Below are 27,492 nucleotides of genomic sequence, written 5' to 3' on the forward strand. Positions count from 1 at the left end.
TAAAAAAAAACTCACATGCATAGATGTTAGTATTAGTGTATGGAGAAATAGTGGAGACATAAACCTTTTTGGCCACCATAGCACATACGTAGATTTTCAAGTTTTAGGCGGCCAAAAATATTTGATTGCCTATATCTTCTTAAAACTGTTTAATAATGAAAAATTATAATAATTTGTGTAATTAATCGGTTAAAAATAGATATTACACTGTGCAACACTAAAAAAATTTCTGCGCAGTGAGGTTATTTTTCTTGTGTACAGCAAGATGTGTAATAACTTAGTTCTGTCTTTATCTAGGGTTAATTTTTAATAGGTTTTATGAAAAATTATAATAATTTGTATAACTAATCGGTTATATTAGAATAGATATTACACTGTGTAAGACTAAAAAATACCTGCGCAGTGAGGCTATTTTTCTTGTTGTACAGCAAGAAGGATGTATCAAACCCTCAATCTAACCCCCTATCTGCAAGTATCTGCAGCTAAATTTAATGCAGTTGGCAAGCTAATTGTGCCATGTTCAAAACTATTTTCCACTTGGACGGACTTGGAAACATAACAAAACTGGTTTTGAACACTGGTTGAACTGGTTTTGAACACCAAAAATCAAAAAAAATAAAAAAAATAAAAAAAAATTTAACATAAAATAGGTTCTTTATCAATTTATAACTTTTAAAAATCACAAACACCATTAATAATGTTAGTATTTACCTGAAATATCAGAATCCATCACAATTACTCAATTCAATTGTCTTAAAACTTAAAATATTCACGTTAAAACATGCGATTTCACATAGGTTAAAAAAACCATAACACGCGTTTTAGAAATAGCTAAATTCCGATTACTTGACAGCTAACTACAGGTATGCGATGGATGGGAACGGGTAGAATTATTGTTCCCTTGTGTATTCTTGTGGGAGTGTTTTTTTTTGTAATTGTGGCAACTTTCAGAAATTCAATTATGCCCGCCTAAATGTCTAAAATCTACCTATGTGCGCTGAGGGGTATGCCTTGGGTGCGGTGTCAATTTCGCTATTGATGTCTACGTATTTCATCCAATATCTATTTGACATGTACATTTATTTATATATTTTATTTTATTTATATTATTACATTAAATTATCATCAGGACATGGATAACAATCAAAATTTATTCATGTGACTGGATTATTAATGTAGTATCCACAACTGTGGAAGATTAAGCCATACACTGAAGAAATGAAGCTTTTAAAATCAACAAATCAGATTTGTTGTTCTAACAGTTATTCAGTAAAATTGATCGCGAAATGGTTATAATAAAGGGAGCTGATTCAACAGCTATTTGCAATGGAATGACGGAAAATCGGTTGATTTGAACCGTAATTCGGTTAATTTTACCAGTTTTTTTCTTTCAGTGTAGATTTCTCTCAATTTCTATATAGAGGCTAAATATGATGACGAAAAATTGTAGTTATTATGCAGAAAACGCGTTTTTGGCACTTTCAGGCATGAATATAGCACCTACTAATTTCTGGTTCTGGACTTCTTAATTTTTTCAGCCTGTGCAATACATTTCAGAAAAAATATTAGTGATTCTAAAAACTTTGGAGAGTAGTCCCGCTGAAAAAAGGGAGTGAAAGTTAAAATTAGAGGGGTGGGTTAGGGCAAATGAGTAAGTGGCATAAATTCGTAAAAACATGAAAGCTAAAGTTCGGGAAAAACAAAGTCTGGTATGTATGCTAGGTATACAGTAAACTGTCATGGAAGCTCAACGTGGAGGAGAGAGTGAAGAAGGCTTCAACGGCATATTATGCATGTAAAAAAATGCTGGGGTGTACGTGGGGATTATCGCCCTCTATTTCCAATTGGGTTTTTACAGCGATTGTAAGCCCTATTCTATACTATGGATTTCTTGTTTGGTGGCAAGCCACACAAAAAACAACCTACCTCAAAAAATTAGAGGAGGTATGCAGGCTATCAATGCTTAGCATTACGGGAGCCCTGAAAACAACCCCGACAGCTGCACTGTATGCCATTCTGCACATTCCACCTGTAGACCTGGTAGCAAAGAACATAGCGTTAACAACTGCAACCAGGGTCGGTGCCTCGGGGCAACTTGAGCGCCGACCATACGGCCATAGTAGTATAGCGTCATCAATCACAAGATGAACATACTACCTGTTTCCCTATCTGCGCTTCGAGGGCGATCTTAAGGCCACAATAGAGGTGGAGGGTTGGCTCAAGGGTGCTCAAATGGCAGACGAGGCGATGCATGTGTACATAGATGGTTCCAAAGTAGTGGAAGGAGTAGGGTCTGCGGTATACTGTGCTGATCAAGAAATAAGCAGATCCTACAGGCTGCCGGATTACTGTAGCGTTTTTCAAGCGGAAATAGTAGCCGTAACCAAAGCAGTGGAAACCCTGGAGGAGAATAGCTTATGCCGCAACCGTGTTAACTTTTATATTGACAGTCAAGCATCAATTAAGGCAATAATCTCGCATAGCACACCATCTAAATGCGTGTTAGAGTGTAAGCAGTCCCTAGAGAGAATCGGGACAGGGAGAAGCATACATTTATATTGGGTCCCAGTGCATATGGGAATAGCTGGGAATGAAAAAGCGGATGAACTAGCTAAAAAGGGCGCATCCCTTGAAGCTTGCTCCGTAGACGTCCCAATTAGACTGGGCGAGATTAAGCGAGGGCGAGAGGTGCACATGATCGACCAAGCAGGAAAGGCGTGGGTTCAAGCGCGGGGCTGTAAAGTGTCGAAGATTATGTGTAGGTCTTACAACCTTAGACTAACAAAGTTGCTTCTATCATTAAAAAGAGAGGACTGTAGACTCATGGCGGGTATTCTGACTGGACACTGCCTTCTGGCGTCGCATGCCTTTAATTAGGCTTTGTCAGTGATAGCAGATGTAGGAAGTGCGGGCTGGAGGAAGAAACGATCGAGCACGTTTTGTGCTCGTGCCCTACGCTTGCCAGGCTAAGACTCCAGCTATTAGGAGTGATACAGCTGTCAGATCTAAAAGCAGCAAGTGGCTTTAGTCCTAGGAAGTCCTAGGAAGCTTCTAGTATTTGCCAAGAGGACGAAGTTATTTTATAACATAGGTCCTGGGTTTTGATAGGGTTTTTCAGTTTGGTCGTTAAAACAAACTTCTGGTAACACTACGGACTCATTTAGTCTATGTGAGGTCCTCATGGACCGGCCAGTTCAACCTAACCTAACCTGCTAGGTATTCAGTATAATTAACTTTTAGGAAATAATAGTTTGAAGAAGTGTTTTTTTTTGTTATACAATTTTAAAATATTCTTTATGATTGTTATTCGTATGGTATTAAGTTCAGATTTGAAGATGAGGGTGTTTGAGAATTTATTTACATATGCGACCCGGTCTATGAAAAGGTGGCTTATGACTCAAAAAAGAAATTGCGAGAAACAGCTGTTTTTTTTGCGAGAAACAGCTGTTAACAGCTGTTTTTTTAGCGATAGACGCTTTCTTCATTCAGTACACCAACAAACACATATACGCGGGTATAAAAAAGTTTATTAGCTGTATTTCGTTGCTAACTATAGCTATTACAATTAAAACACTAGCTAGCTTACCATTTTGATTGTCACTCCATAACTCGAGAAGAGATAGAAAGATTGCCATGAAATTTTTAGGAAAGATACAGGAAGGAGAGATGATGGTTAGTTGATTTTGAAATCCCAAATTGGTTTAGTCATTCTTGAGTTATGATTTTTTTTTTAGAAAAAATTCAAATACGTATATAAAAGAAAGTGTTGTTAGTTACACTACGCATAACTCAAGAACGGATGAACCGATTTGGCTGAAAATTGGTGGAGACGTAGCTCAGAACCAGGGAACGGACATGGGGTAATGTTTATCCCGTTCTGGCTAGGGTCTTGAGATCAAAACTTGGACCTGGGTAATCCTGGGATATGTTTGTAGAGTATGGGTGTCAAATGGAAGCTGTTTATGAGTACTTTGATACTGGGTATTTTTCGTACCCCTGGGTGACTAGGGTCTCGATATATAGGCCAAAACGTGGACCGGGCACCACTAGAACGTGTTTATACAATATGGATATCAAATGAAATCTGTTGATGAGTGCTTTAGTACAGGGTACTTTTCATACCTATTGGTGACTAGGGTCTCGAGATATAGGCCAAAACGTGGACCCGGGCACCCCTAGAATGTGTTTATACAATATGGATATCAAATGAAAGCTGTTGATGAGTGCTTTAGTACAGGGTAGTTTTCATACCTATTGGTGACTAGGGTCTCAAGATATAGGCAAAAACGTGGATAAGGGTAACACTAGGATGTGTTTTTAAATTATGGATATCAAATTGAAGCTGTTGATGAGTGCTTTAGTACAGAGTAAGTTTTATGCCGCTGGGTGACTAGGGTCTCGAGATATAGGCCAAAATATGTTTTTACATTATGGGTATCAAATTGAAGCTGTTGATCTGTGCTTTAGTACAGAGTAAGCTTTACACCGCTGGGTGACTAGGGTCTCGAGATATAGGCCAAAACATGGACCCGGATACCCCTAGAATGTGTGTGTATTATGGATATCAAATGAAAGCTGTTGCTGAAGCTTTAAAGTAATTTTCATTGTGATATTCGATTTAGTCGCATCAACCTGGCAAAACTGATTAATATGCATGCGAAGCCGAAATAAAGACATGAATTAATAATACCCACATACCTATTTACATACCTCCTATTCGATTTGCCTGAAATTTGGTATATAAATTTGCCTATATTAGTATTTACTATGCTTTTTTCCGGGAAGTAGACCAGAGACGGACTGGGACTGTGATTAGGACTAGGACTGGGACTGAGGCTGAGACTGAGACTCGGAGTGTTACTGGGACTGAGACTCGGAATGGGACTGGAGCAAAATACATACCACCAAGAATGAGAAAAACTTGAGAGAAGAGAAAAGAGAGAAGGAAGGGACTGAGAAAGAGATAGAATGAGACGAAGATGGTGATAGATGAAGCGAAAAATACGGAGGGAAGAGTGAATACAAAGATTAGGAAAAAGTGTAGAGGGGCGAGGGCAGAGTTAGACGGAAAAAGCTTATTAAAATGTATGCAGATAGACCAAAAATTTAGGGCAGAACAACGTCTGCCGGTTCTGCTATTTACTATATAGTTTGGCAGCTTAAATAGAGGTTATGTTGAGAATAGAGTGGAAGGTAGTGGGCTAGGCAGTCGAATGTCATATAATGAAGGAATGGTGTTCGGAGATTTTTCAAAGTTAAAAAAAAAATGATAAAAGCTTTATTATAAATAAAAATATTGTTTTAATAACAACAAAAACGCCTTATATATTCTATATACATAAATTCGTAAGGCTTATCTCACTTTAAAATTTGAGTTAAATAATCTAAAGTTTTTTTTTGAAACTGAGTCGAGAACTGTGCGTGTGAATGTGCGAATTTTCACCGATCAGCTGTTAGTTGCGCTACTTGGTAAAATTTACAATGCTTACCGAATTGCATGGAAAGCAACAATAAAAATTAATCGAGTTGATTTGGCTAAGCGGTTTTTATCTTTTACTCTATACCAGTGTTGCCAGGTTAGCCTTTTCGAGGCTAGATTTAGCCTTTTGTTTTTGCCTTTAGCCTCGAAATTTTGGGTTTAGCTTCGTAACTTTTTTCTAGCCTTTTTAATCCGAATGTATTTTTAATAATGTCTAAAATAAAATAATTTCTTTTTTGTGTATTTTTAAGCTCGTTCGATCTAAATGGGTTGAGTGCAAATAAAACGAGTTATTTCACCTTACGGCCCAACGTTTCGCCAACTTTCCTTGGCATCTTCAGGGGCGGATCTATATTTTTAACAATAAAACATACCAAACAACAACAGTTAATGATTTAAAATAATCTCTAGAAGAACATAGTTTCATACACCAATAAATTGAAAACATTCACTTACATTGGTATTTAAACATTGAAGCTAAAATACGAATTTAGATATTGATTGTTGTCATTAAACTAAAAAACTGATTTCTACAATTAAAAACGATACCATCTAATGTGGTACACTTGTCATACTAAAGTTAACTAAATAATATTAAAGCTCATAAGCATAATAGGTAGCTAGCCGCGATACCGTCTGTGTCCTCTTTCTTGTTCATCGTTTTATCTCTGTTTTGCAAAATCCGTAAGCTCTCTAATGTGTATCGTGTTTTTTCTTTGGCTTCCTTGTCTATAATTTTCGTGTTTGCAAAATCAATCATATGCTTGTGTGTTGTTGCGTGTTGCGAGAGAGCTGTGTTTTGTTTTTGCTTCCTAATATCAGCTTCATGTTCGGCTATTCGCGTGCCCAATGCGCGCTTAGTTGTGCCTATGTAAATTTTATTGCAATTTTCATCGTTGTTTCCTTTGCATTCTATTTTATAAACCACGTTGTTTTGTTGTTCTATGTTGAGTGGGGTTTTTGTTTTTGTGAAGCATCTTGATAACGTGTAGTTAGATCGGTAGGCTATTGTGATATTTTGCTGTTTAATTATGTCTTGTGCTAGATTTTCTGTTAGCCTGGGAATGTGAGTGACAATATGGTATTGCTTTGTTTCTTTATTGGTTGTTGTTGGTGATTGATTTGGGGTCTGTTGCATTTCATGTAATTTGTATTGTATTAGGTCCGATATGAGGTGGTTTGGGTAATTATTTCTTTTCAGCGTCATTCTTATTTTATGTATATTAGCGTCATGAAATTGGCTATGGCTTATTGTCAAAACTTTGTTTATAAAATTTTTGGCAGTATTAATTTTGTATTTTCGTGGTTGCGCTGATAGGAAATTTATTAGGCGCCCAGAAGCTGATGGTTTGGAGTACCAATCAAATATGAGGCCTTTATTAACTTTATGTATGCGTGCATCTAGGAAAGGAATGCTGTTGTTTTCTTCCATTTCCATAGTGAATTGAAGTCTGCCGTGGTATTAGTATTGAAGTTGCGTCGTTTCTTTTGATAATGGCAAGTATATCGTCCACATACTTCACCAAGAATTTAATGCTCTTGTGATGTTTGCTGAGCTCCGAGTATGTATTAGTTAGATGATCGTCCATTATAATGTCTGCGATCGTGGGGGAAAGGGGGTTACCCATAGGCATTCCGAAGGATTGTGAATATACTTTGTTATTGCATATAAAATAATTATTATCTTTTAAGCAAAATTCTAAAATATTTTGAAATTTGCTTCTAGGTATGCTTGTGTGATGCTGGATTTTATACCATTTTTATACTCAGTTGAGCAGAGCTCACAGAGTATATTAAGTTTGATTGGATAACGGTTGGTTGTACATATATAAAGGAATCGAGATAGATATAGACTTCCATATATCAAAATAATCAGGATCGAAAAAAAGTTTGATTGAGCCATGTCCGTCCGTCCGTCCGTCCGTTAACACGATAACTTGAGTAAATTTTGAGGTATCTTGATGAAATTTGGTATGTGGGTTCCTGAGCACCCATCTCAGATCGCTATTTAAAATGAACGATATCGGACTATAACCACGCCCACTTTTTCGATATCGAAAATTTCGAAAAACCGAAAAAGTGCGATAATTCATTACAAAAGACCGATAAAGCGACGAAAATTGGTAGATGAGTTGAACTTATGATGCAAAATAGAAAATTAGTAAAATTTTGGACAATGGGCGTGGCACCGCCCACTTTTAAAAGAAGGTAATTTAAAACTTTTGCAAGCTGTAATTTGGCAGTCGTTGAAGATATCATGATGAAATTTGGCAGGAACGTTACTCTTATTACTATATGTACGCTTAATAAAAATTAGCAAAATCGGAGAAGGACCACGCCCACTTTTAAAAAAAAATTTTTTTTAAAGTAAAATTTTAACAAAAAATTTAATATCTTTACAGTATATAAGTAAATTATGTCAAGATTCAACTCCAGTAATGATATGGTGCAACAAAATACAAAAATAAAAGAAAATTTAAAAATGGGCGTGGCTCCGCCCTTTTTCATTTAATTTGTCTAGGATACTTTTAACGCCATAAGTCGAACAAAAATTAACCAATCCTTTTGAAATTTGGTAGGGGCATAGATTTTATGGCGTTAACTGTTTTCTGTGAAAATGGGCGAAATCGGTTGATGCCACGCCCAGTTTTTATACACAGTCGTCCGTCTGTCCTTCCGCATGGCCGTTAACACGATAACTTGAGCAAAAATCGATATATCTTTACTAAACTCAGTTCACGTACTTATCTGAACTCACTTTATCTTGGTATGAAAAATGAACGAAATCCGACTATGACCACGCCCACTTTTTCGATATCGAAAATTACGAAAAATGAAAAAATGCCATAATTCTATACCAAATACGAAAAAAGGGATGAAACATGGTAAGGTAATTGGATTGTTTTATTGACGCGAAAAATAACTTTAGAAAAAACTTTATAAAATGGTTGTGACACCTACCATATTAAGTAGAAGAAAATGATAAGTTCTGCAGGGCGAAATAAAAAACCCTTAAAATCTTGGCAGGTATTACATATATAAATAAATTAGCGGTATCCAACAGATGATGTTCTGGGTCACCCTGGTCCACATTTTTGTCGATATCTGGAAAACGCCTTCACATATACAACTACCACCACTCCCTTTTAAAACTCTCATTAATACCTTTATTTTGATACCCATATCGTACAAACTCATTCTAGAGTCACCCCTGGTCCACCTTTATGGCGATATTTCGAAAAGGCGAACACCTATAGAACGAAGGCCCACTCCCTTTTAAAAATACTCGTTAACACCTTTCATTTGATACCCATATCGTACAAACAAAGTCTAGAGTCACCCCTGGTCCAGAAAGGCCCACTCCCTTTTAAAATACTCATTAACACTTTTCGTTTGATGCCCATATTGTGCAAACAAATTCTAGGGTCACCCCTAGTCCACCTTTATGGCGATATCTCGAAACGGCGTCCACCTATGGAACTAAGGATTACTCCCTTTTAAAATGCTCATTAACACCTTTCATTTGATACCCATATCGTACAAACGCATTCTAGAGTCACCCCTGGTCCACCTTTATGGCGATATCTCGAAAAGGCGTCCATCTATAGAACTTAGGTCCACGCCCTTTGAAAATACTCATTAACACCATTCGTTTGATGCCCATATTGTACAAACAAATTCTAGGGTCACCCCTGGTCCACCTTTATGGCGATATCTCGAAACGGCGTCCACCTATGGAACTAAGGATTACTCCCTTTTAAAATACTCATTAACACCTTTCTTTTGATACCCATATCGTACAAACGTATTCTAGAGTCAACCCTGATCCACCTTTATGGCTATATCCCTAAATGGCGTCCACCTATAGAACTATGGCCCACTCCCTCATAAAATACTCTTTAATGCCTTTCATTTGATACACATGTCATACAAACACATTCCAGGGCTTCCCTCGGTTCATTTTCCTACATGGTTATTTTCCCTTATGTTGTCACCATAGCTCTCAACAGAGTATGTAATGTTCGGTTACACCCAAACTTAACCTTCCTTACTTGTTTCATTATAATCTTAATGGCAAGGGCAGTCGGTATGTTTGTAAAAAGTGAGACAACATCAAAAGATACTAATACATCTTCTTCGCTTATATTCATATCTTTTGTTCTTTCTTTTAACTCAAATACGTTTTTTATGTTGTAATCTTCGGAAATTAATGTTTTTAGAATTTTTCCTATGTGCTTGGCTAATTGGTAGCACGGGACGCTAACTGAGCACGCAATGGGACGTAAGGGGAAGTCTGGTTTGTGAGTTTTTGGTAGCCCATACAGTCTAGGGGCGGTTGCCGCTGAGCTAGTAAGTTGGTACTTCTCTTTTAGAGTTATGTATTTTCCTTTGTAAAGCTCGTCCACGATATTGTTGTTTCTTCTTTGTAGTGTATTTGTTGGGTCGGCTCTAATCACTTTATACGTGTTCTTGTCGCCTAGTAACTGTTCAACCTTTTCATCATAGCCATTTAGATCGAACGAGCTTAAAAATACACAAAAAAGTTTACAAATCGATCGGAACCCAATATAAAATAATTTCAATAGTTCCTGTGAACACCTAATACCTAATAATGTGAGTTCTCTATAAAAGATTAATTCTTTTTCTGCTGAAAATTCGTTGAAAGTTTCAAAGCCAGATGTATTTTCTTACTTTGAAAAATAGAAGTATAGTTATTCTTCAAGTCAAATAGCATTAATAGAGCTGCAATGGCGAAAACTTATAACTATACAATGGAAAAATGTACACTCCACCATGGAATTTTGGTCGGAAGTCCGAGAACATAAAAATGCATTAAACGAAGCACCTTTTTTAGAACTTGTCGAATTCATATTTAGTTTTTTAGTATTACCACTCAGTAACGCGGAGGTTCAAAGTATTTTTAGTGGCATGAAAATTCTGAAAACTAAATTAAGGAACAAACTAAAAATTAAAATGCTTAATGCGCTGCTTAATATTAGATGCTCGTTAAAACGCTTATCTAAAAGTTGTAATGATTTTGAAATTACCGATGATCTCATATCTATATATATAAATAAATTATATAAATAATTAGTTTGTAATATTTTTTTTTTGTGTATATACACATATGCAATCATTTAAAGTAATTCCATGCGCTAGTCAAGGAAAATGTGCAGGATATGTTTTGAAACAAGAAGTTATGTTTAAGTTATGTTTGTAAGTTTTTATTTACAAATGTGTAAACTAAAATATAAACAAAAAAATTTATGAATTAACCAAAAAAATTTCTGGCCTTTTTTAGCTTCTTTTTTTTCTAAATTTAGCTTTTTCTAACCTTTGTTTTTGCCAATCTAGCTTCTTTTTTTCATCACCTGGCAACACTGCTCTTTGCCATATTCGTACAGCTGTTGCTTATTCACTAATACGTGCATGGATGTAGGGGAATCCCCTAAATACGAAGAACCTGTTTTCAATACAGTAAAAATGTATGTACCTATTGCATACACGTAGCATTGTGAATGAAACTAATAGCTGAATTCAGTAAGCCGTCTCTAGTCACTATTAGAGACTATTTGGGGTGAAAATCACTTTTGAGACAATTTGCCATTCTGTAAGCTGTCTCGCGTCTCCAGCCTCACAAAAGCAATCACTAATTTGTGAGCTGGGCCGGGGCAGATCACAAACGTGAAAATTTCAGAAAAAGTATGAAAATTATTTGCGAAAAACGCTTTAAATATATTTTTTTTATTCCTCAAATTAAAATAAGCATAGAAAAAATTAAAAAACAGAAAATACTGTTACGAATATTAGCAAAACTAAGGAGTGCTGCCAGCTCTAAGCCGATCTAAGCAGTGACGTGAATGCACATCAATAATTCAATCATTATGTATCTACATAAACGAATCAATAATTGCGTCTACACATATGTACACATTCCGACGAGCAACATTTACATACAAGGCAGCGAGAGATGAGATGTCACACACCGATGAATTTACTTATACGCTTATGTGTGTGCGGGAGACTGTAAACTACAAACAATGTATATACCTTATCTGAGTTGTCACAAGAGAGAGCAATAATTTGTGCACGTAGTTGTGGCTGGCGATTTTGTAGCCGAAACAACTAGTAACTTCTGGAAATCGAAGAGCCTAGAAGTATGCAGCGTAAACTATAAAAGCGGCGCCAGCGAGTAAGAAGGAATTCAGTTTGATTTGAATTGTCAAGCAGTTACGAGTAAGACGATATCTAGCGAGCAATAGCACTATTATTTTGAAAGTCAGTTTCCTTTAAGATATCAGTTTGGTTATTAAGCTATTCGTTGCACAGTTTGAGTGTTATTGTGAAGTACTTAATAAAGGCCATTTTTCCATCATTCAATATTGGAGTTATTTATTCAACAGTTTAGTGATTCGAACTTAGCAGAGGATTGCAAATAAGAGGATTTGCAGAAAATTCGTTACAATTGGTGTCAGAAGAGGAATTGTTGAATAAATTCTAGAGGACAACAAGGACATGGCAAAGTTAAGTGAATTGAAGATCCCGCAACTGAAGAAGGAGTTGGAGAGCCGTGGATTGAATACAAGCGGCGTTAAACTCGAACTTCAGGCACGGCTACGAGAAGCAATGGAAGCAGAAGGAATTGATGTGGAAGAGCATGTCTTTCATCTTGATGGCGAGGAGACAACAAAAATTGAAGAGAAGAACGAAACATCGCAGACGGTTACCAGTACAGACTTGAACATGATTTTAGCTGCAATATCTGCTCAAACATCGACAGTGTCATCTCAACTGGCAGAACAGCAGACATATATGGAATCGCAGGAGAACCGTATAACATCCAAGATGGAAGAACAGAAGACATATATGGCATCACAACTAGAATCGCAGGAGACACGTATAACATCCAAGATGGAAGAACAGAAGACATATTTGGCATCTCAACTGGAAGCGCAAGAGGCACGTATATCTGAAATGTCGGCACAAATTTCGGAACAGGTATCAGCGCAGCTCTTTGTGAAACTGGAAGAGCAGGATGCAAAAATTTTACAACTCGAGGACAAAATTGATGCCGAAATAGAAGCGTTAAAAGGTCGTATGGAGCAGTTACAACTAAACCGCCCAGCTGTTTCAGCGAGTAATCCAAAGGTAAAGACACCATCCTTTGACGGTTCTGTTCCTTTTCAGGTCTTTAAGCTACAGTTTGAGAAGACCGCAGCAGTGAACCAATGGAATGCTGAAGATAAAGTTGCAGCTCTGTTCGTGGCACTGAAAGGGCCTGCCGCGGAAATCTTACAGACCATCCCAGAGTACGAGCGGAACCACTACGAAACATTGATGAGCGCTTTAGAGAGACGTTACGGAAGCGAGCATAGGAAACAGATATTCCAAATTGAGTTGCAAAACCGCTACCAAAAAGCAAATGAAACATTGCAGGAGTTTGCTTCAGATATTGAAAGATTGGCTCATCTTGCAAATGCGGACGCACCCGTGGAATACACTGAAAGGGTAAAAATCCAGAGTTTCATAAATGGCATACGGGACGTGGAAACGAAGCGAGCTACATACGCAAACCCAAAGCTGACATTTTCTGAAACGGTATCACATGCATTGACTCAGGAAACGGCCTCACTATTGAGTAAACCAGCATACAAAGCTCATCGTGTAGAAGTGGAAAGACCAGATTGGGTAGACACTATTTTGGAAGCACTGAAGGGATCACAACAGAAAAATGCCGGAGTTATTAAATGTTTCAAGTGCGGCAACCCAGGTCATATTGCACGACATTGCAGCAGCGGTCCCAATAGCTCCAACAATGTGGGTGGTCGTAAACGCAGAGCAGAAGGTGATGAGCAAATATCCAAGACCACTCAATCGTTAAACTAAATCGAGTCAGCCGCAAGGGGCGACAGCTGGCTCCCGCAATTGAATGCCCCATAATCTCTATCTCGCAGATTGGAAGAAGATCGAGCAACCTTACTGTTGGAGGACATGTGGACGGAAAGGAACGGTTATTGACTGTAGATACGGGTGCATCTCATTCCATCATTCGAGCGGATTTAGTCAACAAAAAGATAAGACCATTGCTTGGAGCAAGATTACGTACAGCCACGGGAGAGGACACCCAGGTAATTGGAGAAGTAGAATGTGAAGTCGCAATTGGGAACGTCATGGTAGTACACAATTTTATAGTGGCAGAAATTGTTGATGAAATCATAATTGGAGTGGACTTCTTAATCGACCAGGGCATCAAGATCGACATGCAAAGCAAGACGATGCGATATAAAAACATGGATGTACCACTTAATTTCGGCTACGAGAGAGGCTACAGCAGTAAACGAGTGCTGGTGGAAGAGAGTCAGCAAATACCACCAAAATCCGAAGCAGTCATCTGGGCAAAGGTTGATGGAGATTGTGGGACAAACAAATTGTGGGTTGTCGAAACAGCAAACAAATCAGCACTAAACATACTTGTAGGAAAAACCCTGGCTATGACAAAACAAGATGGACGTATTCCGGTAAGAGTACTCAATGAGTTCAAGTCACCACTCAAACTGACTAAAGGAGCTATTTTGGGAAGATGCCAAGAGGCTGAAGTGGTTATTAACTGTGAACAGCTCCAGGAACACGTTTCAGCTAGTAATACTGATCTTTCAAATGACATCACGGCATGGATGCAGGGACTAGAGGAAGCATATCAGAGTAAGGCAAAACAACTGCTCCTAAAGTACGCGAACATATTTGACCAGGATGATTCTAAACCAGGCCGCACCAACGTTGTGAAACATCAAATTGACACTGGAGATGCGAGACCGATCCGTCAAGCTCCACGTAGTGTTCCACTGGCGAAGCGGGAAGTTGTGAGTCAAATCATTCAAGAAATGAACGACAGCGGCGTCATCGAACCATCAGCTAGTCCATGGAGCTCACCGGTAGTACTTGTAAAAAAAAAGGATGGAAAAATGAGGTTTTGCGTGGACTACCGGAAGTTGAATGACGTAACGAAAAAGGATAGCTACCCATTGCCAAGAATTGACGACACTCTGGACTCGCTATCTGGTACGAAATGGTTTTCCACGCTGGACTTGAAAAGCGGCTACTGGCAAGTGGAGGTGAAGGAGGAAGATAAAGAGAAAACAGCCTTCAGTGTCGGTGATGGTCTTTGGCAATTTACAGTGATGCCTTTTGGACTTTGTAATGCACCAGCTACTTTTGAGAGACTCATGGACCAGGTACTGAAAGGACTACATTGGAAAACATGCTTGGTGTACCTGGACGACATCATCGTATTGGGCAAGAACTTTGATGAACATCTTAAGAACTTGGAGGAAGTTTTCCAGAGAATAGCTGGCGCTGGTCTGAAGTTAAGTCCCAAAAAGTGTGCGCTGTTTAAAAAGGAAGTCAATTATTTGGGTCACAAGGTAACGACAGAGGGCATCTGCACTGCGAACGAAAAAATAGAGGCTGTACAGGATTGGCCAAGACCACAGAATCTACATGAATTGAGAAGTTTTCTTGGGCTGTGCACATATTACCGCCGATTTGTACCAAATTTTTCCAGCGTAGCCCATAGCCTCCATGAGCTTACAAGAAAAAACAAAGCTTTTGAATGGAAGAAGGAGCAAGAAGTGGCTTTCCAAACATTGAAGGAGCGTTTGTGCACTGCCCCAATGTTAGCATATCCGATTCCAGGAGCAACATTTATTCTAGATACAGATGCAAGTGGATATGCTATAGGAGGCGTTTTATCACAACTGGTCGATGGACAGGAGAAGGTAGTTGCATATTACAGCCGTTCGATTGGAAAACCAGAGACGAACTACTGTGTTACGCGGAGAGAGCTGTTGGCATTGGTAGAGTGCATTAAACATTTTCACAAATACCTCTACGGCCAGCGATTCCATGTCAGGACAGATCACGCAGCATTGAAATGGCTTCTGCAGTTCCGTAATCCGGAAGGACAATTGGCACGGTGGATCGAGCGACTTCAAAGCTATGACTTTTCCATTGAGCATCGAAAAGGTAGTACCCATGGAAATGCCGATGCAATGTCACGAAGGCCATGTAGTTTGGAATGCAAGCACTGTTCAAAGGCCGAGGCTAAAGAAGACATTATAGATGTCCGGCTAATGACTATAACGTGTACGGATGAATGGGACAAGGAACAACTAAGAAAGTGTCAGCTAGAAGATACAGGTCTGTCACATGTTATGCAAGGGCTCGAACGAAACGAAAGACCAAGCAGAGAGGATATGTCAGCAGAGAGTCCCATTGCGAAGTCATATTGGGCACAGTGGAACAGTTTGGAATTGATATCCGGTTGCTTGCATCGAGTATGGGAGAGTGAGGATGGTCAGTGCAAGAAGAAACTTATAGTTGTTCCCAGAAAGAGGATTCCTGACGTGCTCAGCGAGTTGCACAATGGTCCAAGTGGAGGCCATCTTGGAATCACGAAGACACTCGAGAAAATTAAGCAGAGATTCTATTGGGTTGGTTGCCGTCAGTCGGTCACCGAGTGGATTGCCAATTGCGAGGTATGCAACAGAGCGAAAGGGCCCAAAACCCGAAGTCGTGGCCAGATGAAGCAGTATATTTCAGGTGCACCATTTGAAAGGATCGCCATGGATGTCGCAGGTCCATTTCCTACTAGCAACCGCGGAAACAAATACGTACTGGTGGTTATGGATTATTTCAGTAAATGGCCAGAGGTATACCCAATCCCAAACCAAGAAGCAGAAACAGTAGCAGAAGTGGTTAAAAACGAATGGGTTGCAAGGTATGGTGTACCAATGGAGTTACATTCTGACCAAGGCAGGAATTTTGAATCAGCTGTGTTCCAAGAACTGTGCAAGAAGTTGGGCATTCGAAAAACACGGACAACTGCATTGCATCCTCAGTCCGATGGTATGGTGGAACGTTTCAATAGAACATTGGAGGAGCATTTAAGGAAAGTAGTCGACAAGTACCATAAGGACTGGGATACACACATATCATTATTCTTGATGGCCTACCGATCGGCAGTACATGACACAACGGGCCAAACTCCCGCAAAGGTAATTTTTGGCAATGACCTTCGACTGCCAGCTGATTTGAAGTATGGGATAGATGCCGATGCGGAGAGGAATGTCAAGAAATCCACTGATGTCTTAGAAGAAGAGCTGAGAGAGATACACGATCTGGTAAGGCAACGAGCAAAGATTATGAGTGACAAGATGAAAGCGAGGTACGATAAAGCAATTAATTCGGAAGGGTTTCAGGAAGGAGATTTGGTGCTGCTATACAACCCACAACGAAAAAAAGGGTTGTCCCCGAAATTGCAGTGTAACTGGGAAGGCCCATACAAAGTTGTAAAACGGATCAACGATGTAGTGTACCGCATACAAACCACTACCAAACCACGAACCAAAATGAAAGTGGTTCATTTGGAGAGATTAGCAGCGTTTAGATCGAGAGATTTGTCTGATCGGGACGATCAGACTTAGGTGGAGGGCAGTGTTACGAATATTAGCAAAACTAAGGAGTGCTGCCAGCTCTAAGCCGATCTAAGCAGTGACGTGAATGCACATCAATAATTCAATCATTATGTATCTACATAAACGAATCAATAATTGCGTCTACACATATGTACACATTCCGACGAGCAACATTTACATACAAGGCAGCGAGAGATGAGATGTCACACACCGATGAATTTACTTATACGCTTATGTGTGTGCGGGAGACTGTAAACTACAAACAATGTATATACCTTATCTGAGTTGTCACAAGAGAGAGCAATAATTTGTGCACGTAGTTGTGGCTGGCGATTTTGTAGCCGAAACAACTAGTAACTTCTGGAAATCGAAGAGCCTAGAAGTATGCAGCGTAAACTATAAAAGCGGCGCCAGCGAGTAAGAAGGAATTCAGTTTGATTTGAATTGTCAAGCAGTTACGAGTAAGACGATATCTAGCGAGCAATAGCACTATTATTTTGAAAGTCAGTTTCCTTTAAGATATCAGTTTGGTTATTAAGCTATTCGTTGCACAGTTTGAGTGTTATTGTGAAGTACTTAATAAAGGCCATTTTTCCATCATTCAATATTGGAGTTATTTATTCAACAGTTTAGTGATTCGAACTTAGCAGAGGATTGCAAATAAGAGGATTTGCAGAAAATTCGTTACAATACTTAAAAAAAACATCGAACTCTATGTGGCGCCGCTGAGATTCGAACATACACACTTTGCGTTTTTCTATAAAATTTGTGAACGGCGTCTTAGCGAGCTCAGCCAAAACACCACTCAAGATTGCGTTGACAAAATCCAATGCTATATTATTTGTTCAATGTATGAGTAAATTGTCATTTTGGTGAATTTCGTTGATATGGTGAATTGTTTTTGTGACTTTCGTTTACTGAATACCGAAATCATCTCAAGTCACAAAAATTGTCTCTAAAGGAAAATCTCAAATTTAGAGACTTGAGATGAGACTGAATTACAGAATTCAGCCGTAAGTGTGATATCTTATCTGTCAACTGCCTGACAGGATGTTCAATATGGCTACTTTTTAGCATTTTGACAGGGTGTTCAATATGGCGGCGCATATCTTCAGAGGGTGATAGAAAGAGATACAGAATGAGACAGCGATAATAAATTACAAATCAGGTGATCCAATCACTTTGGAATTTTGACGTCTATGCAGAAGATATCACACTTAGTTTCATTCACAATGGCACGTAAATAGTATCTTCTTGTATGTGTACGTACGTGAATCGCAATGCCTAAAGTAGTTCTGAGTATTAAAGACAAAGTTAATGTCATAGAAATTCATAAGAAAGAAAAACTAAGTGGACGAGAGTTGGCAAAGAAATGTAAGATCAGCAAAACGCAAGCTGCTAGCATTATCAAAAACAAAGATCAAATTTTAAGTTTGTGGGACACTGACGTCAACCCGGAGAGGAAAAGGAGTCTGCTGAAGCCCAAAGGCCTTAATATTGATAAATTGTGCTACGAATGATTTGTGAAGGCTCGAAATAAGAGCATTCATCTGTCAGGCACACTTATAAGGAGCAAAGCTAAAGAAAGAAAAGTGGGACTCAATTACGACGATTTTAGTGCATCATCCGGCTGGCTGGAAAGGTTCAAAAAAACGTCACAACGTAACTTTCCGTACAATTATTTTGAATATTTTGTACACAAAACTTTATTCTTTAATTTATGAACAAAGCTTTATGAACCTCCTAACTCAGTCTTATTTGTATGTATTAATATTCTTGTTTTGGAAATAAAACTGTTTAAACATTCATCAATAATACTTTTCTCATAATGTCATAGCAGCTAAAAAAAGTAACAATTAGCTGATAAACTGCCACCATCTGTATGGTTTTGCCATAAAGAAACTGTTTAGCTAGTTGAAACGTTTTTTTCAAACTCGCAAAAAAAAACAACTATTATAAAAAGTTCTTGACAGCTTTCAGAAATGCATTACATACTACTAAGCAAACAGAGAATACCAATAAATGATACTTAAAATAAAAATTTGTAAATTTGCTATTGCAGAAAGTTTCTACTAAAAAAATTAGCTTTTGGATTATTTTGTTGTTTCTTTTAAATTCCCTTTAAACGTGGTTAATTTTCCCTTAACGCTTTTCAAACTACATTAATTATTCAATTCTCTACAAATCCCAGTACATCTTTTTGGTAATATATTATTAGGTAAAGCTTTGGTAATAAGTTAATTAAAATCTAATTTATTTTTTTTCTTAAGTTTTAGTGAATAATATTGTTTTGTTTTTTTATTTTTAATTGACGTATCATTTACGCTTTATAGTGTTGTATACCTTTTGAAGCGCGCCGATCCTGTTTATGTATCTGAGCATATGATTGCAAGGAACATCGCCTAAGCCGTTTGTCGCCTTTATTTTGCTGCAAGAAACGTAAAAAATCAAACGTTTGTGAAATTTGCTTTCTCTTGAAAAAACAACGGTAAGAGTGTTGACTCATATATAGGAAGTCCACAGCTCAAAAAAAAAAAAAAATATTGACTAAGTAAAACAGTGCTGTTCAACATGCCTCTGTGAATAATTATATACCAAGAAATTAATCATAAACCAAGCCTTTCGCTTCGACTCTGTAGCGCAGGTGTGTAAGTTTCAGACGGCCATAGTAGGGAAGGGCATTCATTCTGAATCCTACGGCAAGCCCTCAAGGCAAAGATCTAGAATTATTTTTCAACTGATTCCACTTTATCACATTGAACCAGATAACGTGGATTCCATATGACTGAAGCGTTTTCAAAAAAGGTATTATTAACGAAGTAACACACACAGGCGGCTCCCGTGGTGTGATGGTAGCGTGCTCCTCCATCCACACGGAAGATCCTCGGTCCGGTCAAAGCAACATCAACATTTTAGAAAACAAGTCTTTTCAATTAGAAGACAATTTTTCTTAGCGGGGTCGTTATATATGTAGCCTGATTTTCTGTAGACACATTTAAAAGAAAATACAAATGGGCAATTCATGGCACTTCGATTTATTAACCGCGAGCAAAAAACAAACCTCTCTTCCATTCTCTGGGCATTTACGACAGCCGTTCCCTCTGTTAGCTGTTTGTTGGCTGGTAGGTATTAAGGCATCGAGTCCCGGGCCTCCGCAGCCATTTTGCCATCCCGAAATCCCGGTATTATATTTAATAAATAAAAATATATTTAATAAAATCCCGGGATCTCAAGTTTTTTTCGGGACGTCATATTGCAAATTTAAATATCTTTAAGCTGTAAACACAATGCCGACCAACGTACCCCGGTTGATTAATTATCTTTTAGTTTTTAATAAAATTAATCTATACACTGAAAGAAAAAGACTGGTAAAATCAACCGAAATATGGGTAATTCAACCGAAATTTCTGTCAATTTTTATCCATCGCAACAAGATGTTGAATCAACCGCGCACAAATCGGTAATTCTTAATTGACCGTTTTAGTAGTCAAATAACAAAAAAAGTTGTTTCATTATACTTTACCCATAGTTTTGTTAAATTAACAATTAATACTGTCGCTCTCAGAATACCAATCAAAACTGTTAATATGAAAGAGATTTCTGTTCATTCGAAATAACCAGCGTAAACTGTTAAATTAACAGTGTTTATTGTCGAAATGACACTGACAGTGAAATCTATTGAAATAACAGATATTTCTGTTTTTTTCTAGATTAATGGCGTAAATTTTTACATCAAAGAGTTTTCTGTTCATACCTATGACATTAATACCTGTGGAAAAAATAAAAGCCGGATAAATATATATTTAAATTTACGTAGTTTTTTTTTTATTTGTATATATTACTCATAAGTACATTTCATTTCTAATCATTTTATTGCTATATTTAGTAATATTAATTAAAATAATAATAACTTAAATCTGAATTCAAATAAACAAAACTTGTTCCGAATTACCATCGACAGCGTTGTACGAAAGTATGTTGCCATATATAAACGTAAATATGTGAATACATAAATACGCATGCTTGCTACATACATATTCACACACGTGTTAGTACATGCTCTAGCGAAAATAAGAGCATGTACCGCTTGTTAAACCACATTGGCGTCGGTTTCAAGAACTTTATTTCAACTTTACAATTAAATATTATACACAAACATTAAACATTATACACTTTATTACTTTGTTTTATTATACGCACTTTCACCACATTTTATTTTTTATAATTTATTTAAATTATAGTTTCGAACTTCGGCGCGCATCAATTTACTGCTTATTCTCAATTTCTTTTCTCGCATTTAGAGTTGCCACACGTGATTTTTCCGAACAAAACTTGTAGTATAAATGTTTGACATACAATTTTAAATAGAGAACTTATAAGTTATAGAAAAGTAATTCACCACTGGAGTAACTTTACATGTAATTCGGCAAGTTTAATTCTCGTAACTTATGAGCGACATTTGCTCTTCTGTTTAAATGACTAAACTAATTTGTTCGCTTCAGAAAAACTCGGTCGAATTAACCGAATTTACGTTAATTCTCGAAGAAAAGAACAGATTTGTTGATTTTACTAGCACCATTTCTTTCAGTGTAGTTAGTCATTATTAATAATAATACCGAAACACGTCTTTCGCTTGTTCTCCCAATTTTTGTGAGAGTGGTCTGAAACGGATCTTATCTATTTTTCACATTCCAAAATGGTAAGAGTGGTCCACCCCTTAGTTTTTTTATGGATTTTTTTTTTTTCTTTTTTTATGAAGCAGCATTCAAAAATGCATACAACCCTATGGGACTGGGACTGGGTATAAGGGATGGAGAAGAATAAAAAGAACTAGAGATAAGAAAAACGAGGGAAGGACTGAGAAAGACTTAGACGAAGATAGAGATGTAGGTATAGATGGACCGGGGTATGGAGAAGAAGAGGGAGCTAGAAGATAGGAAGGGATGGAAACAGCGGAGAGTGAGAAAGAGTCGCATAGATAGGAGTGAATAAAAGAACAAAGAAAAAGGGCAGGGTGAGTACGAGGTAAAAACTTCTTAAAAATTATGCAGCTAGACCAAAGTTAAGGCAGAACAATGTCCGCCGGGTCTGCTAGTAATTATTATATTATTACTAGTTTGTAAACTGCCGTTTAGTATAAACTCACCAATTTATAATGTTGATTGATATCGGAGGCGGCTTTCAACAACAAATATATAAATACCAATGCGAATAAATATATGATTGGTTCGGCTGTATTGGATTTTTTGGATGTTGTCTGGTCGCTTTTTTTATTGTTGCCATCGCTGAAGTTCTTACTGTTGTCATTTTTTATTTTATTATTTTTCATTGAAGTGGCTTTATTTATACGCCGCTGTACATTTCGGTGTGATAATTTGTTTCTTGGATAAGCTTTGTTGACAGTGTGAGAACTTGATTCGGTCCGTTCCTCGTGATCAACAATACAGCGCCTATCTTCACCTACCTCAACTATTCCAGGCAGATAGTATTTAGATAAATCTTTCTTTTTGATGAGTTCATTGAGCAGTCGTAAATCTTTAGTGAATATTTCAAGCTCAGTACAAAGGTCTTTATATTCCAAAAGTTTTTCGAGTATTTTAATACGTTCAACTGCTTCTTGACCTTGCGGTTGTTCTTTTTGTTTCAATAAATTTTCATCCTGGATTACATGATCTTTTTGGTCTTTATTATTAGCAAAGTTGCTTTGGAAGGCTGAAGCTGCGAGATACAAAGAAGCAAGTACAAACAATATGCCAATTGGCACTACAAGAACGCTATTGCTATTCGCTTTGAGCTTCTTATGTGAAGGTGATGGTGACTCTTTTATATTCCCTTCATAAAATTTAACCCGTTCTGATACATGGTGTTTGAAATCATGCGAGACATCAGCACAAGCATTTTCTTTACATATCATGGTATTCTCTGTTTCTGTCGAATTCGGCATTATTTACAAGACTTCTGTGTAATAAAAAAGAAAAGATTGAAATGTATCCCATAGCAAATAAAAGCTATGGATCGTGGACAAATTTTTTAATTAAATTTTTTTTTTTTGACATTTGGCTTTTTATTGACAGGGTCTGATTAACTGGCTTAACAAATGGTGACCAAATACTATACGCATTTAATGTTGTATATTTGTAATGACAAAGCGAATGCACGCGTACCTGCCTATTTTTATAGTGTATTGTAATAATGCTAAGCTATTTGCACAAAATCCCGATTATTCATGTGCATACATATAAATTCTACTAAAAGCAAACAAAATACAAAAAAAAAATATTTTTAGCAAATGTGCATTTTGTACTGCATTCGCAGTCTATTTGAAAAGTGAGCAAAGCTCACTGGAACGGCTTTGGCCCTTTCAGAAATTGGCAGGTTTTATTTCGATTTCAGATCGTATACTCTTGGTACCATGCAGGTTTTCAAATCAAAATGTGACTCTTTGAAGATAACTTCAGGATCTTTTCATCTTCATATAGCCCAATGGTAGATCTTTTAATGTAAGAACCTTATTGGTCAATTGCAGTGGGAAAAATTGTAAATAATTTTCACTATGCGCCTGTTTTCGCAGTCAAAAATATTCAAGCCGATTATATTTTGCTAGTCCGTTTTTTCCGCCGTCAAATATGTTAAAGAATCTTGTACAAAACATTTTTTGTGCGTTTTTCTTCGCTGAAAGTTTCCGCCAAAGATGACTTGATACGAAACTCTTTCATTTTTTGCGCTCTCATGAGGGCTTTATCTCAAATTTGTGCTGGCAACAATCACAGATAAATCCCTCGCGCCAGCTGAAGCAGGTGCCGGAGCAAAACATGTGCCAGCTAAAACGAAAAACGGGCCAAAAATTCCGGTAAACTTTAGTTTGACCTACAACGGTAGAATAGTGTTCAACCATTATGGAAAAAAGGATAAAGATACTTGTTTTAGTGTAAATATTATTAGTTCTAAGGCGGAGGGTAAATATTATTTCCCATTTAAAAGTTATCACTAAAAACAGGTTTTGTAAATATGAAGTCCCGATTCAACCAGTCCATTTTGATCACAGAACCTGGAACGTCAGACATGTAGGATAAGCCATATCCATTAAATGATGTTAACTATTATATCATAGGTCCGATTTACTGAAATTTCAAAAGAATATATGGTTTTCACTGTGAGTTAAATGCGTTTCAATATTTGACAAATTAATTTAATCTAAATATAAACTTTACTTAGATTTGTTTATATTTAACTCTAACTAGTCGTATTATTGTAAAATAAGTTTAAACAAATTAATATTGTACGATTATCATGTTATTAAATGATTGACTCTATAATCGCCGAAATGTGTGTCAAAAATCCCCATATTCAGATCTATTCATTTTTGTTTGGAGTGGCATCATTGACAAAAATGTGCATTTTGACCATATATAGAGCTTGTAGGAAAGTGACGTCGACGAAGGTATGAGTTCGAAGTCGCAGTCCTATATCTTCTGTGATGGCATATCGTATGAGGGTCAGGAGGCGTGGTAGCGACTGATGGTTGGGATTGCTATTGTTCGCACATGATTTAAAGAAATTGTGTTCGCGACGATTGTTAGGAGTTAACCCCAGGTGAAACCACGCTTTGCAGGAGCTCTACGGACAATAGTGTGACTATTTTATGTGTCTCAATTTCTTTTCAGCAAACGCAGCAGTACCAATTCCAAAGACCGGGGTTAGGTTCGAAGCCTCTCTGAAGTAAGTGAACGAGGAACGATCCCTCCGCAAGGAGCTACTCCTGAAAATTTTTAACCGATCTGTGAGATTTTGAGGCAAAAACCTCGGATCTTTCCGAAATGGCCAAAACGTTGATTTCCTTAAATACATACAAACAAAACCTGTAAAAGTCTAGTTGAGGGGTCGACTGCTGATTCGGTACCAAAAATATTAAGAGAGGTGTCAAACGACCCGTCTTGACATCAGTGTTAATAATCTGAAGGCGGAAAATAAAAATTTTAACTCTTTCAAAAGATATTAACAAAAAACGGAAAAATGACCATCCGGTCCCTCAGAAACCGGGGGTGAGATCCATAGTATTTTTGCGCAGAACACCTTCGGCCGCGGTTATAAAAAATTACCCTGGGTGGGCCCAACACCGGTTTGGAGGCCAAAACTATATCCGCGCAAAACACTTCTGTTCACAATTTTTTTGTGGGTAAACGACATTACAACAACCACATGAAATTCGCCTACATTAACTGCAAATATCTCCGAACAGAGATATAATTTTTCTTTTCGGATTATTATTGTCGAGGACAATACGCTTCTTTTGACACCTCTCTCGATATTTTTGGTAGCGTATTAGCAGTCGAACCCTCAACTAGACTTTTACCCAAAACCTTTCCTAAATATTATTTTTTTAACTTTCCAATTTGCTGGCTCGATGTGTATGTTTTTCTTGCAAAAACTAATAAAACACAAGTTTTTCGTTCTGCCAATATATTTCGAATTACCGTCGGTAATCGTCTTCAGGACAAAATTTATTTACACGTTTGTACTGCTTAACGTGGAGTATAATACTAACCTGTAGATAAATTTTGTCCTGAAGACGATTACCGACGGTAATTCGAAATATATTGGCAGAACGAAAAACTTGTGTTTTATTAGTTTTTGCAAGAAAAACATACCCCTAGAGCCAGAAAATTGGACAGTTAAGAAGAAAAGGTCGATAAATCGGTATTTTTTTTTTATTATTTTTTAAATAGAAATATCAAGCTTTTTAAAGTCAGAATACCGGCGTATGCCGGGCGCCGCCCACGCCGCCGCCGCCGATTTATAATAGAGCCTACGCCGCCGCCACCGATAAAGTGATCGGCGTAAACCTCTACTCCGCGTACCACGCCGAAGATCCTGGATTCATGCCCCGGGCAAAGCAACATCAAAATTTTAGAAATAAGGTTTCTAAGCGGGATTGCCCATTAGCAGTGTCTCACAAGCACTCCGTTTGTATTTCTGCCATGAAAAGCTCTCAGTGAAAACTAATCTGCCTTGCAGATGCCGTTCGGAGTCGGCATAAAACAAGTAGGTCCCGTCCGGCCAATTTGTAGTAAAAATTAAAAGGAGCACGACGCAAATTGGAAGAGAAGCTCTGTCTAAAATCTCTTCGGAGGTTAGCGTGTCACATTTATTAATTTTTTAAATTATATATATATCATTTTATTTTCGTGGAAAAACTGTAGTATGGAATCTTAGATTTGAGTCCAGTTAAAGAACCACAAGTTGGTAATTAAATTTGACAACTTAAGTAATAGCATTTTTTGATTTATAAAAAATCAACTCTTTTACTGAGTACACTATGATTCTCGAGTTGAGCCACTGTTTCGAAACAACTCTTGAGATTTTAGAAGTATGCCTAGTTATCAACATGAGCTCTAATGGTACTCAAGCCCAAATGCTTGTTGGGTATATTAGACGCCATTTCGAACGAACGGAAATCACCGGTAGGTTAACTAGAGTTTAACCCAGCCAGATCGACCGCTTAAGCTCAGCTTAAACTTGAGTTAAAGTAGACTAACAAACTGCAGAATAAGGTTAAGCGTAGTTTAGCTGACAAACTGACTTGAACTTGTACTGAAAAACCGGGCCTAAGCGTAAACGTAGATAGATGTAAAAAAAAACAAAGCTATTATAGAGTGGTAAAAAGGTAATATATTTCTTGCAAAACAGTTTTCCGATGAACCTGGTGTAAAATACCAATATGATATTCTTCGATATTATCCATGCACTGTTCGCAAGCAGGCACAGAGGAAAACCTTGATCTTACACATTGCGAAAATCATTCTACAATTGTTTTCGGTTTATTGTTGTTGTAAACAAGTGTAACGTACTTTTACAAAACTAGCAAACAAACCAACATGGAACAAATAATGTTGCATACTTTTAGGGAAACCACTTTTTTATATTAGGTCATATTCACATATAGCAAATCTTAATAATATATTAATGCCGTGTGTACTACGTGCATATAAGCTGTTTCCAGTTTGCTTCCCAAAGCATAGATTTAGAAGTTGAAAGGTAAAGGATGCTTACTTGTGACAAAGGGCTACGCCGCCATTATTGATTTCTACACAACCTAGGTGCAATTAAAAGTACACCGAATGTGCAGTTACTAAATTTTCAAAAAAAAAAAGGTACACTGGCTACAAATGTGTGGTGAATGTATGTAATAAAATTGCCTTAAAATATATAAAAATGTTTGCAATATTTAGTGAGAAACTATGGGAGGCATTTAAGAGATAAAGTTAATAAGTTATTATACACCTGTATTATTATTTTTAGCTCAAAATTTCGATATTACTTATTTCAGCATACTTAAAGCATATCCATAATAAACTTTCAATATAATGATTATAGTATTTCACATATTATTAATCTTTATTTGGAAAATAATGAAAGTACTGCGTTTCTTTTAATTTTTTCACTACAAAATTTGACAAACGTCTTTAAAAACTTTTGACACCATTTACTTCGTATACATTTAGCAGCGTTTACCAACAACCAATAACTGTCATTTTATTT

The 27,492-nt window shown here is 37.3% G+C and overlaps 1 protein-coding gene across 5 annotated transcripts in view; it reads right to left on the bottom strand.

The window, feature by feature from the left end:
• Positions 1 to 27,492, bottom strand: part of LOC137243348 (uncharacterized) — a 43,904-nt gene that overhangs the window by 16,284 nt on the left and 128 nt on the right. For 2 of the 5 annotated variants that reach the window (XM_067771048.1, XM_067771052.1), the window contains exons 1-3: positions 27,235 to 27,460; positions 22,100 to 22,911; positions 19,297 to 19,381 (exon numbers count right to left, since the gene is read on the bottom strand). In XM_067771048.1, coding sequence (XP_067627149.1) covers positions 19,297 to 19,381; positions 22,100 to 22,897 — 883 coding nt within the window. In that variant the 5' untranslated portion in view covers positions 22,898 to 22,911; positions 27,235 to 27,460. Of the gene's footprint in view, positions 1 to 19,296; positions 19,382 to 22,099; positions 22,912 to 27,234; positions 27,461 to 27,492 lie in introns of those variants that run through there. The other 3 variants (XM_067771051.1, XM_067771049.1, XM_067771050.1) reach the window with 3 other exon arrangements.

The sequence above is a fragment of the Eurosta solidaginis genome, chromosome 3 (assembly GCF_040869045.1).
Source record: "Eurosta solidaginis isolate ZX-2024a chromosome 3, ASM4086904v1, whole genome shotgun sequence".
NCBI lineage: Eukaryota > Metazoa > Arthropoda > Insecta > Diptera > Tephritidae > Eurosta > Eurosta solidaginis.